Source organism: Felis catus, chromosome B3 (assembly GCF_018350175.1).
Source record: "Felis catus isolate Fca126 chromosome B3, F.catus_Fca126_mat1.0, whole genome shotgun sequence".
Taxonomy (NCBI): Eukaryota; Metazoa; Chordata; class Mammalia; order Carnivora; family Felidae; genus Felis; species Felis catus.
The window spans coordinates 39,437,022-39,450,443 of NC_058373.1; the positions used below are offsets into that span (position 1 = coordinate 39,437,022).

The 13,422-nt window shown below is 34.4% G+C and overlaps 1 protein-coding gene across 7 annotated transcripts in view; it reads left to right on the plus strand.

Moving 5' to 3' along the window:
- Positions 1–13,422, plus strand: part of DENND4A (DENN domain containing 4A) — a 132,145-nt gene that overhangs the window by 58,133 nt on the left and 60,590 nt on the right. For all 7 annotated transcript variants that reach the window (XM_023255178.2, XM_019832212.3, XM_019832214.3 and 4 more), the window contains exons 8-12: positions 927–993; positions 2,406–2,464; positions 4,595–4,739; positions 5,031–5,206; positions 9,094–9,194. In XM_023255178.2, the coding sequence (XP_023110946.2) occupies positions 927–993; positions 2,406–2,464; positions 4,595–4,739; positions 5,031–5,206; positions 9,094–9,194 (548 nt within the window). The remainder of the gene's footprint in view (positions 1–926; positions 994–2,405; positions 2,465–4,594; positions 4,740–5,030; positions 5,207–9,093; positions 9,195–13,422) is intronic.

The following is a 13,422-nucleotide window of genomic DNA, read 5'->3' on the forward strand; positions in this document are numbered from 1 at the left end:
TCAAGAAGTTATCAAGTACATGGTGGCAAAATTAGATTTTCACTTAAAATTTTATTTAATGAATTAGAATTGAATTGAATTACTGGCAATAATACTATGAGTTCTTCTTTTTTTTTAAAGATTTCATTTTTAAAAAATTTTTTTAATGTTTTCATTTTATTTCTTAGAGAGACAGTGAAAGCAAGGGAGGGACAGAGAGAGAGGGAGACACAGAATCTGAAGCAGGCTCCAGGCTCTCTGAGCTGTCAGCACAGAGCCCGATGCAGGGCTCAAGCTCACAAACCGTGAGATCATGACCTAAGCTGAAGTCACATGCTTAACTGACTGAGCCACCTAGGCTTCCCTAAAGATTTCATTTTTAAGCAATCTCTGCACCAAATGTGAGTCTTGAATTCACAACCCCAAGATTCAGACTCATAACGCTTCACTGTCTGAGCCAGCCAGGAGCTCTTATGAGTTATTTTTCTTGAAGCAATAGGCTCACCTTATTCATTTTTTTATAGAAAAAATTTGCTGAATACCTAACATTGGATAACTTTATCAATTGTTATTTTAAGGAAAAATGGCATTCTGTGACAACAACAAAACAATCATTAAGTTCTTTGATCACTGTCCACATAATATGTTGTATATTATCTACTGAGGAAGAGGTAAAAGTTAAACTGGCTTTTGAGACGTTGATAACACAAACATTGTTGAACCTGAGGAACTATTCATATGAAAAGCCACTGGAGTTAGGTAGAAGCAACTTTAATGGGACAAATGATTTTTGGAGTTTGTTCACTTGTTTTTGTAGCACCAGGGATTTCGAAATTATAAGTACACAGAGCATTTGACTCAACTTGGACTTGTGGTGACATGCTGACCTTTATAGTATATGGTGTTCACTTTGGAATCAATTGGGTTTTTGTCTGTTTGTTTTTAAGGCATATTTCTCATTTTATGCATAAAGTCCCTTTTCCATCTCCTCAGAGGCCGCGGATTTTAGTTCAGGTAAGATTTTCTTGATGTAAGTGCCTTATTAAATGATTATTAGCCCTGTCAAAATGTACCATAAGAATAACAATTTTAAATGGAGGAAAAGATCAAATGAGAACCAGATAGTAGTTCATGTTGGAATTTGGGCCCTTATTGTTTTATTAATTGTCTCCCAGACAGACATCTAATGTTTCCCCTTAGGTAAAAGGTTGAAGAGTTAAAGTAGACAACAGTAGACATTTTGAACACACCAAAAGGGACTTCTTTCCCTAAATTTGTTATAGGTAACTGAAAGTTTGTGTCTTTGGCATTTATTCCCAAAGGGGTGTGTGTGTGTGTGTGTGTGTGTGTGTGTGTGTGTGTGTGTGTACACATATTTTTTTCTTTCTTTTTTTTTTTTTAGAATAGATAGAAGAAAAAGTGGTGTGCTTTCATATATTATGCAGGGAGAAGTGTTCATATCTTTGTGATGGGGAAGTTCAAAATGAATAATTTTTTTCCCTCTTTTCCCAATTGACTATCTTTTCTCTTTTGTTTGCATTTCTTGTTTATGGTCTTGATTTGTAAGATATCTGCTTATTTAGTCACCATTTACAAAGTGATTTGTATAAAGAAAATATTTTTATGTGTTATCACTATATGTGCCTTACTGTATTTATCACAACCCTTAATGGGAGTGCGGTGTCATTCAAAATTAGAAGTATTTGGCAAATAGGTATTTACAAATTTGTGGAAATGTGCATAAATTTGAAAATGTAGATAAAAATAATTGCATTATTATATTGATACAGATAAAATGCCTAGAAAAAAAGTCATTTTTGTAATCTTTATAATCAGTCTGTATATCCACATATCATCCCTCTCTTCTTGATATTTAGTGCCAGGATATACACACACACATATATATATGTTGGTAAATTTTTCTTTTGAGGACCAAACAGTACATATTTTAGTCTTTATAGGCCATCCTGTCTCTGTCAAAACTACTCAGCTCTTAGTGCCCAAAAGCAGCTATAGATAATTCCTAAACAAACGATCATGGCTAGTGTTCCAATAAAACTTTATTTATAAACACAGATGGCCTGTGGATTTGCCCTGGAGACCATATAGGTTTACTAGCCCTGACTCTGTGGTACTAAATGAATAATTTAGTCTCCCAATAAAATTTTGTTAAAATGACATTAGGGGAACATTGAGGAACAGGAGGAAAGAGAATTCAGAGTAGGGGAAGTTAGTAGTTAGGTCAGTGGTTAGGATGTACTTTTCAAGAGCTTATTAAGTGATATAAACAGTTCCTATACAGCTTAATGGTTATGTTGAAACCTGATGGATGTCAGCATTAGCCAAAAAAGTTTTTTTTTACCAGAAAGTGGTGTTTTAAAGCTCATCTTTATATTTCAAACACTTTATTGTAAATCTTCTTCCAGTTATCACCACATGATAATCTGATTCTCAGTCAACCTGTTTCTTCACCTCTTCCACTAAGGCAAGTAGAATTTCCTTTCTATTTATGTTTCTCTAAATCTAGTGCGAGCTAAAGTGACATTCAGATATTTTCTCTTTCCTAGGAAAAATTGCAAATGTTGATGGAAAGACTTCTCATTTAATTGTTTGTTATCTAAATTCCTTTTACTTAAAGAAAAAAGAAAAACCTTTACAATAGTTTGGTATTTTGTGTATCCATTTATTATCAAGTACTTATTATTGCATAAATAAGCATATGTGTATATAGATTATGAAAACAATGGTTTTTAACTTTAAATACCCTCTGGAGAACATTCAAACGTAATTAATTTTAAATTTAACCCCCTAATAAAATGGTACTCATAAATACTAACCATGGAATAAAATAATGTACTTCATCCCTTAAAAGTTCCAAGAAATTATGAAATAATTTTTTTCTAAAGTATCAGTTCTTGAAATTTAATTAGCAGTGTAATTTTCTAGCAGAGAAATCATTACAATATAATTAAGTTATTTTGTAGCACATACCTGAGGGAGACCAGCTGCCATCTTTGACATTAATTTTGTAAGAATTGCAGATTATTTCATCACTAGGTCTCAGTCCAGAACAACCAGTGTTTTCTTAACCTTTGTTTGAGTGAAAAATAAACTAGAAATACTGACTGTGACTATATATAAAAAGATCCTAAATTACCCAAGAGGCCTTTTTTTTTATTTTGGTAACAGCTTTATTGATATAATTCACATACTGTACAATTCACCCAGTTAAATTGTACAATTCAATGGTTATATTCACTCTGTGAATAGAGATATATGGAGATCACTATAAACAACATTTACATCATTCTAAAAAGAATTTCTGCCATTTCTACTCACGCAAATACACACATGCACACACACACGTGTGTGTGCACAAACACACCTCGCCAGCCTAAGGCAACCACTGATTAACTTTCTGTCTCTACGGATTTGCCTATTCTGGAGATTTCACATAAATGGAATTATATAATATGTAGCCTTTTGTGTGTGGCTTCTTTCACTTATTATAATGTTTCTGAAGTTCATCAATGTTATCATATTTTGTTCCTTTCTGTTTCCAACAAATATTCCGTTGTATGGATAAATCACTTTTTATTTATTCATTCATTAGTTGAGGGACATTTGGGTTGTTTCTACTTTTGCCTACAATGAATAATGCTGCTACCAACGTGCACAAGTTTTTTGTGGATGTGTTTTCCTTTCTCCAAGAGAATTGTTACTAGTTTTGCTTTATTTAAAAAAAAGTTAAGTGGCGCCTGGGTGGCTCAGTCGGTTAAGCGTCGACTTCAGCTCAGGTCATGATCTTAGATTTGTAAGTTCGAGCCCCGCATTGGGCTCTGTGCTGACAGTAATCCCTCTCTCTCTCTTTCTCTCTGCCCTCCCTCACTCTGACTCTGTCTCTTTCTCTCTCAAAAATAAATAAACATTTTAAAAGTTTTTTAATAAAAAAATAAAAATAAAAAAGTTAATTTGGTGAAGGCAATTATTTAGCCAATTATATAGACAACATACTGATTGGCTTACTGAATTACTTAGTCCAGTATTTTGTTACCACACAGAATGTCTCAGTTTGGGTTATAAATTTGCTTTGTATGTATATACCATCACTTCGTACCTCTCAATTTCATATTACTCTTTTCATTACAATAGTAAAGATAATCTATTTGTAAATCCAAATCTTAATGTATGTGCTTGCCTTAAGGGAGGTGGGCCTGTAAGTCATATATTTTTTCTGACAATTAACAATGAAAGGTGAGCCATTTAACAAAAATTTCGTTAAAAAATTTGCTTTCAACCAAAGCATCCCTCTATAGATTGAGTCCTTTATTTGGACATTATCTACCCAGCAGATCTTTTTCTGAAAAAAAGAATGACTTTTCATTTTTCCATATTGAATACACTGTAGAAAAATCTGATGATTTTGAAACCTCAGAAAACTTCATTGTTTTCATAGTATATTTCTAATGTTTTCCACACATAAGGACAGCAATCGCGTCTAAAGTTGAATATATAATATAATCCTAACCCAATCATGACCTTGTTTCATTATTTTGGATAATGAGATATTTGAATATATATATTTTTAATTATGTATTTTTGTTTGGATTGACAGTGGTGGCAAGTTTTCAACACTACTTCAAAATTTAGGCCCTGAAAATGCTGTGACACTACTTGTGTTTGCAGTAACAGAACATAAGATTCTCATCCATTCCCTACGCCCTTCCGTGCTTACTAGTGTGACAGAAGCATTAGTGTCTGTGAGTATTACAGGTTTTGTCATTGGCAGTCAATTTCATTTTGAGCATAATTGATTCATCTAATTTAAAGCTACTTTTTAAAAGCCTAACTAAAATTCAGAGAGTAATGAATTTTTATGTTGTGAAAACAATTTTAATTTTCTGACACTTCATATTAGTTGTAATTATTTCACTGGTTATCAAGTGTTAGGCTTTAGGTATGAATATTTAAATACAGTTTTTTGTGTGTGCTGATAAATTATGCTTCAATGCCAAACAGCTAAATATTCTCCTGTCCTTTGTTTATCCAAGATGATTTTCCCTTTCCACTGGCCATGCCCATATGTTCCTCTCTGCCCACTGGCTTTAGCAGATGTCTTGAGTGCACCATGTCCATTCATAGTAGGAATTGATTCAAGATACTTTGATCTCTATGACCCTCCACCAGATGTCAGTTGTGTTGACCTAGACACCAACACCATTTCTCAGTAAGTACATTTTAGTGATCCTCTACTCAGTAATTTACAACTTCGTATTATATGTATGTAATTGTATATTTTTTCAATGCGAATTAGAATTCTTTTGAGCTGTATTCTTTTTGTTTTGGGATTATACCATCTTTGAATCAACCCGTTCTATTCTCCAATGGAATAGATTTAGGGTATTAGAGAGCTTGTACTGTAAAGAAATTATACCTTTAATCCTCAGATCTTTAAATATTTAAGAAACATTATAATCTTATGTAGAAATTTAGCAGAAGGGAAATGGAGGTTAGAAACAGAAAAATTTAGGGGCGCCTGGGTGGCTCAGTCATTTGAGTGTCTGACTTTGGCTCAGGTCATGATCTCACATTTTTGTGAGTTCAAGCCCTGCAGTGGGCTCACTGATGTCAGTGCAGAGCCCACTTAGGATCCTCTGTCCCCCTTCCTTTCTGTCCCTCCCCCGCTAGCACTCTCTATCTCAAAAATAAATAACCATTAAAAAAACAAAACAAAAATTTATTTACCATTTTCCAGATGAGTACAGGTGAAATCACAAATTGAATCGGAATACTATACCTTGGTATAGTATTCCAATTCTGTTTCTAGTCTTGTGTAATACTATTAGTATACTAGTACTTCAAAAAAAAAATTAAATAACTTTTAAGTTATAAATGATTTTATCACCTTTATACTTTTAGAATATAAGGGTTTTATAAGTTTTCCTCTCTTTTTATTGGAATAATATTTAAGTTGTAGCTACTGGAGCTATCTTTTCATAGTTTTTTTATAATTCAGTTGTTCGCTCATATCCCTTATTTTCAGTTGAATCATACTTATGCTATTCAGGGAAAAGGAAATTGATGCACTGAACACACTGCATTCACAGGACATACTTACAATAACTACAAGTTAGTCTGTTAGTAAAGCCCAAAAGCTAGTACACCTTTTACAACTTAAATATGTATATGTGCAATAGGTTCTTCTCCATTTTTACTAAGCGTGTTTCATATTAAAGCGTTTTGATTGAATTCTCTAACCTTACATTAATTCTAGTCTTGTCACGTATGTCAAAACCTCAAGTGCCTAAACCATTAGGAAAGATGGTGTTCTATTAAATAGATAATATAAAAATAATATAAAATGATAATATATTACAGCAAAAAAATACTTCTTTTAAGGTTTACATTCGAGAGAGAGAGAATGCCTGTGCGCAGGTGTACAGGGGAAGAGCAGAGAGAGAGCAGGACAGAGGATCCCAAGCAGGCTCTGCTCTGACAACAGAGAGTGCAATGCAGGGCTCCAACTCAGAATCCGTGAGATCGTGACCTGAGCTGAAGTCGAACACCTAACCTACTGAGCCAGCCAGGCACCCTGAATACTTTTCTATTATAAAGTATATATGCTGTCAAAAAGCTTTTTTTCAGAGAATGCCTAACCAAGTAAATATGGGATGTACTTTGTGCATAAAAGCCATTTTATATATGGGATTGATAGAGTCTAATATTCTTTATCAGGAACATTTCACTCATTACCAGGAATATTTAATTCTTTAGATATTAAAGTATTATCTTTTTTTTGGCCAGTTGTTGATGTTACATGACATAATTTTTTTTAATTTATTATTTTTTTTTATTTTTAGGGAGAGCATGAGGAGGGTAGGGGCAGAGAGAGAGGGAGATGGAGAATCCCAGGCAGGTTCTGCACTGTCAGCGTAGAACCCTACACAGGGCTCGAACTCATGAATCATGAGGTCGTGACCTGAGCCAAAACCAAGAGTCAGACGCTTAACCAACTGGGCCACCCAGGCAACCCCAATGACATAGTATTTTTAAAAATTGAAATTCAGGGTGGTGAATTGGTATATACTGTATTTATTATGGTAATAAATTACATTTTCCCTCTTTTTATACTTTCCTTCCGGTTTGTTAAAAGAATTTTTTTATTCTGTCTTTTTCTTTTGATCGCTAGTGAGTTAAAGAATCAAAGAAAACATGAGTTGTTGGCACTCATTAGTAGTATTCCTTCTTGATATTATCACCCTTCCAAATGTATGGAAGAACGAAGCAGGTGAACTAACAGCTTTCTAGTTTCCTTTATCCAGAATTTCTGGATTTTATTTTTAAGTAATCACCACATCCAACATGGGGCTCGAACTCACAACCCCAAGAGTAAGAGTGACACACTCCACTGAGCCAGCCAGTCACCCCCAAAACTTAGATTTTTAAGTAATTTATCAGAAGGGGCGCATAGCATCTACTGCCCGCTAGATTTTGGAACCATCACCATCCAGGTTTAAAACTAATTCCTCTGCCACCGATTATCGGTTGTTTTGGGAATCACCATGAGTAAAAACATGAGTAAATAACAGTAATTAGGTGTAATGAATGGATACCAAGATTCTGTTCATCTATCTTCAGCACCCTTTTTTGAGAGGCACTGGAAATAAAAGGGCAACTTGGTGTACTTCTTTCTCTTAAGTACACTTAAGTACTTAAGTGTACACTTAAGTACACAAATGTACACTTAAGTACACTTCTTTCTCTGAAGTTGCTCATAATTTAGTTTTATAAGGCCAGCATGCACAAAGTGAATGATAAAGTACAGTGGGAGTGCTGTGCTGCAAAGTTTTATCCAGAAAATAATGTAAAAAGTGTTCTACATTGTCTTCTCACTGTAATGCAGGATTCCGTGCTCCCGGTCACATTATAAAATAAAACCTTCGCAGTGGGACATCTGCAGGTGGCCCTGTTCCATCTATCTGTATTTTTATCCTCATTTGTGGAAAGATAGGGTAGATTCCAAGACAGTGGTTCTTTTTAGCCTAAGCTTTCCCATCCACTCCTTTTTCTTTGTTTGGTTTCCAAGGTGATGATTTTGCCCTTTTTGTTCTGTGGGAAGTACAGGGAACAGAAAAATAAATTCAACTTCCACTACACACGTGTGCTGTGTTGTTTTTGGTGGTTAGTACATGAGTGATTCACTTTTCTTCTCCTTTTTCTCTACATTTTTCAAGTTTTCTAAAAATATATATATATGGCTTCTGAAGTACAAAGAAAGATTTAATAAGTAAAGAATGGAATCAAAAAAGCTATAGTGAAGCCCAAAAGGTTTATGGTATTTTATCACCATGCTCTTTTCTTACTGCACGTGTGGTTGGAAGAACAACTGTGTCCTAATAATTTTAATAAAAGAGATTATAGGAGTTTGTTGTAGAAACAAAGATAGCACTGTCAAGCAGATATCCTCTTTTATAGTTATAAAAGTACTTTGGAGTATTATCCTTTGCTCAAATAATTTAATATCATAGATTAGTTATTTTCTGAAAGAAACGAAAGCAAATTTTACTTCCACTTTTAGGAAACTAAGAAACTAAATACTTAAATATACCGCAGTATTTTGATTAGCTTTCTGGATCCTCAGTTCATTTTGTCTTTACAAGTGCGAGTTTTCCACAGTGCTTGTTCTTAGAGTCAGAGTCTATAAGAAAAAAACCTCTTGTTGCTAGAATTTTCTCAGTATTGAGGTGTCCAAAGACTCTTAAATGGGGGTTGAGAGTAATGACCACCATATTAAGTTTGTAGTGATTAGCATGGTTCCACTGCAAGTAGAATTTACCCAGTACCAACATAATTATAACTTTTTGCGCTATATTTGTATAAGGTTCTACTCTTGTGTAAGTTAATTTTTAAATATTCTGCATCCCAGTTTATCCTTGTAGTATTTTTCTCTTATTATAATATTTTATTTTTGTATATATGTACATACATTTTGTATGTATGTATTTTATTTTTTATTCAATATATGTTTTCTTTTACCTTTTATATATATAGCAAAACAAAAAACAAAAAACAAAAACATCTAACAAATACATTGTTGTTGTCATTTAATCTCAGAACTGGTGACAAGAAAAATGTAGCCTGGAAGATACTTCCAAAGAAACCATGTAAAAATCTGATGAACACACTGAATAATTTGCACCAGCAGCTGGCAAAATGTAAGTGTATAACTTAATTAAAGGAAGTAATTTAATCTGAGAAAGGACTCCAGTTACTTTGCCTTGCTAGTGAAAGGATACTGTTTATTTTATCTAAGGGAAATGTTTTTATAATCTTAAGGGAAAATGAACACTAAAGCAAACTTTGTTAGAAGCTGAATAGATTTATAAAATTTATTATATTTTATTTTATATCTGCTACATGTTCATAGAGCCATTTTAGAATAGTAAAATTGAAAAAGAGGTTGAGGTAATTGTTTTCCTTACTTTTACCATTACTGAAATACCGTGGAAAAAATAAGGGTTTCCTTCCCTGATGAACATGGATACAAAAATCCTCAACAAGATATTAGCCAACCAGATCCAACAATACATTAAAAAAATTATTCACCATGACCAAGTGAGATTTATACCTGGGATGCAGGGCTGGTTCAGTATCTGCAAAACAGTCAATGTGATTCATCACATCAATAAAAGAAAGGACAAGAACCACATGATCCTTTCAATAGATACAGAGAAAGCATTTGACAAAATAGAGCATCCTTTCTTAATAAAAACCATTAAGAAATTAGGGATAGAAGGATCATACCTCAAGATCATAAAAGCCATATATGAAAGACCCAATGCTAATATCATCCTCAATGGGGAAAACTGAGAGCTTTCCCCCTAGGATCAGAAACAAGACAAGGATGTCGACTCTCGCCACTGTTAACTCAACATAGTATTGGAAGTCTTAGCCTTAGCAATCAGACAACACTAAGAAATAAAAGGCATCCAAATCGGCCAGGAGGAGGTCAAACTTTCACTATTTACAGATGACATGATGCTCTATATGGAACCCCAAAAGATTCCACCAAAAAAACCCAGCTAGGACTGATCCATGAATTCAGCAAAGTTGCAGGACATAAAATCAATGCACAGAAATCAGTTGCATTCCTATACACCAACAATGAAACAATAGAAAGAGAAATCAAGGAATCAGTCCCATTTACAATCACACCAAAAACCATAAAATATCTAGGAATAAATCTAACCAAAGACGTGAAAAATCTATACACTGAAAACTATAGAAAGCTTATGAAACAAATTGAAAAAGACACACAAAAAAATGGAAAAATATTCCATGCTCCTGGATAGGAGGAACAAATATTGTTGAAGTGTCAATACTACCCAAAGCAATCTACATGGTCAATGCAATCCCTATGAAAACAACACCAGCATTCTTCACAGAGCTAGAACAAACAGTCCTAAAATTTATATGGGACCAGAAAAGACCCTGAATAGCCAAAGCAATCTTGAAAAAGAAAACCAAAGCAGGAGGCATCACTGTCGTGGAATTCAAGCTGTATTACAAAGCTGTATTCGTCAAGACAGTAGGGTACTGACACAGACAGACATTCAGATCAATGGAACAGAATAGAGAACCCAGAAATGGACCCACAAACATATGGCCAACTAGTCTTTGACAAAGCAGGAAAGAATATCCAATAGAATAAAGACAGTCTCTTCAGCAAGTGGTGCTGGGAAAACTGGACAGCGACATGCAGAAGAATGAACCTGGACCACTTTCTTACACCATACACAAAAATAAACTCAAAATGGATGAAAGACCTAAACATAAGACGGGAAGCCATCAAAATCCTCCAGGAGAAAGCAGGCAAAAATCTCTTTGATCTTGGCCACAGAAACTTCTTACTCAACACATCTCCAGAGGCAAGGGAAACAAAAGAAAAATGAACTACTGGGACCTCATCAAAATAAAAAGCTTCTGCATAGCGAAGGAAACAATCAGCAAAACTAAAAGGCAACCCATGGAATGGCAGAAGATAGTCGCAAACAACATATCAGATAAAGGGTTAGTATCCAAAATCTATAAAGAACTTATCAAACTCAACATCCAAAAAACAAATAATCCAGTGAAGAAATGGGCAAAAGACATGAATAGACACTTCTCCAGAGAAGACATCCAGATGGCCAACCAGCACATGAAAAAATGCTCAACATCACTCATCATCAGGGAAATGCAAATCAAAACCACAAGGAGATACCGCCTCACACCTGTCAGAATGGCTAACATGAACAACTAACTCAGGCAACAACAGATGTTGGCCAGGATGCAGAGAGAGAGGATCTCTTTTGCGTTATTGGTGGGAATGCAAGCTGGTGCAGCCACTCTAGAAAACAGTATGGAGGTTCCTCAAAAAAACTAAAAATAGAACTACCCTACGACCCAGCAATTGTACTACTAGGCATTTATCCATGGGATACAGGTGTGCTGTTTCGAAGGAACACACACCCCCTAATGTTTACAGCAGCACTATCAACAATAGCCAAAGTATGGAAAGAGCCCAAATGTCCATTGATGGATGAATGGATAAAGAAGATGTGGTACATATATACAATGGAATACCATTCAGCAATCAAAAAGAATGAAATCTTACCATTTGCAACTATGTGGACGGAACTAGAGGGTATTATGCTAAGTGAAATTAGAGAAAGACAAATATCATATGACTTCACTCATGTGAGGACTTTAAGAGACAAAACAGATGAACATAAGGGAAGGGAAGCAAAAATAATATAAAAACAGGGAGGAGGATGGACATAAGAGACTCTTAAACATGGAGAACAAACAGAGGGTTACTGGAGGGGTCGTGGGAGGGGGAATGGGCTAAATGGGTAAGGGGCATTAAGGAATCTACTCCTGAAATCATTGTTGGACTCTATGCTAACTAACTTAGATGTAAATTAAATAAATGAATAATAATAATAATTAAAAAATAAGGGTTTCCTTTTGTATTCATACAGAGAATAGAAGTTTAATTTTGAAAATTTAAGACAGATGGTTTAAATTAGAAAGTGCTGATGATTTTAGTGGGGTGAGAGCTGGGTTTTAAGCTTTCACCTTCAGTGGATCTTAATGCCGTCCTTACCTCAAATAATTTGAAAATAGAAGCCTACCAAATGCATTAGGAAATTAATCAAAATGAAAATTGATTGGGATATAGAATGTTTCAGTAAAAAGCTTATATAAGAATACCTTGACAGTGATCCCGAATTACCGATAAGAAGAATTAAACCTTCATATACTTAATCTCTTGGTATTTTAGAACAATGGCCCATTCAGGGTCCATGATTTAATACTTACTTTTTTAAAAATGGTCAGTAATGGTATAGCAGTATTTGAGGTTCTCTTTTATGTATGAGGTGAAATATAGACAGCGGAAGGGGCCTATATCCTTGAGGGTTCAAAGTGACTATAGAGTTGGAAATAGACATGGAAGACGACAGTGTTTCCCAAGTAAACCTTACAGCAAGCAGAGAATCTGGAAGTGTCTCATAAATACTGGAATAGGAAAACAGTGACATGAAATAGAGCAGCATGTCATCTTAGGTGGCAAATAAATTATGTATAGAATTTTATTTAAGCTGACTAGTTAACTGCTTTCTAACAAGGCATACACTTCTTGTAAATAGCTGAGAAGTCCAGCAGCTTTTGTAGCAATATTTAAAATATTAAAATCTGTGAAATAGCCCGTCCAGCTGTATTGAAGGGCAGAACCTAAAAGCTGAAAATTATAAACTTTTAAGCAATACTGATAGTTGAGGACTGTGTAACACTTTATAGCTTCAGAACACTTCCACATATATTTTTTATCTTTACAACCCTGAAGATAAATTGAGGGAGGTTAAATAGCTTGTCAGAGATTATACAGTTAACACGGAGGAAGCTAGGATTAAAATCTAGATCTTCTGTATAAAGGCCCATGTTCTTTCTAGTACTGTTACTTTTTTCGACAATAAGAACTCCAGAAAAAACTTTTTAAGATGATTTATTGTTCCTTGTATTTTGAAAAGTTTTTAAATTTTGAAACAATCACAAACATGTTCCCTGATCTTTGAGAATAGATGCCCCATCACCTCCAAATGGAATGTATTTCCTACCCAAAAATACATTTTCCTCCACCACTACATAACCATGAAAATCAGGAAATTACCAGTGAGCATTTCTGCCATCTTTACCTGCAGACCAGATTCAAGTTTTATTATAATAATGTTCTTTATAGCAAAATAATCCATTTCCAAATCAGATGTCTTTAGTTTCAAGTCTCTTTAGTCTCCTTTTCTGCAAACACTTCTTCGATTTCTCCTTTTTTTTTGAGACTTTTGAAGATGGTATTTGCTATCATAGAATGGTCCATGATGTGGGTTTGTCTTGAGTGTCCAC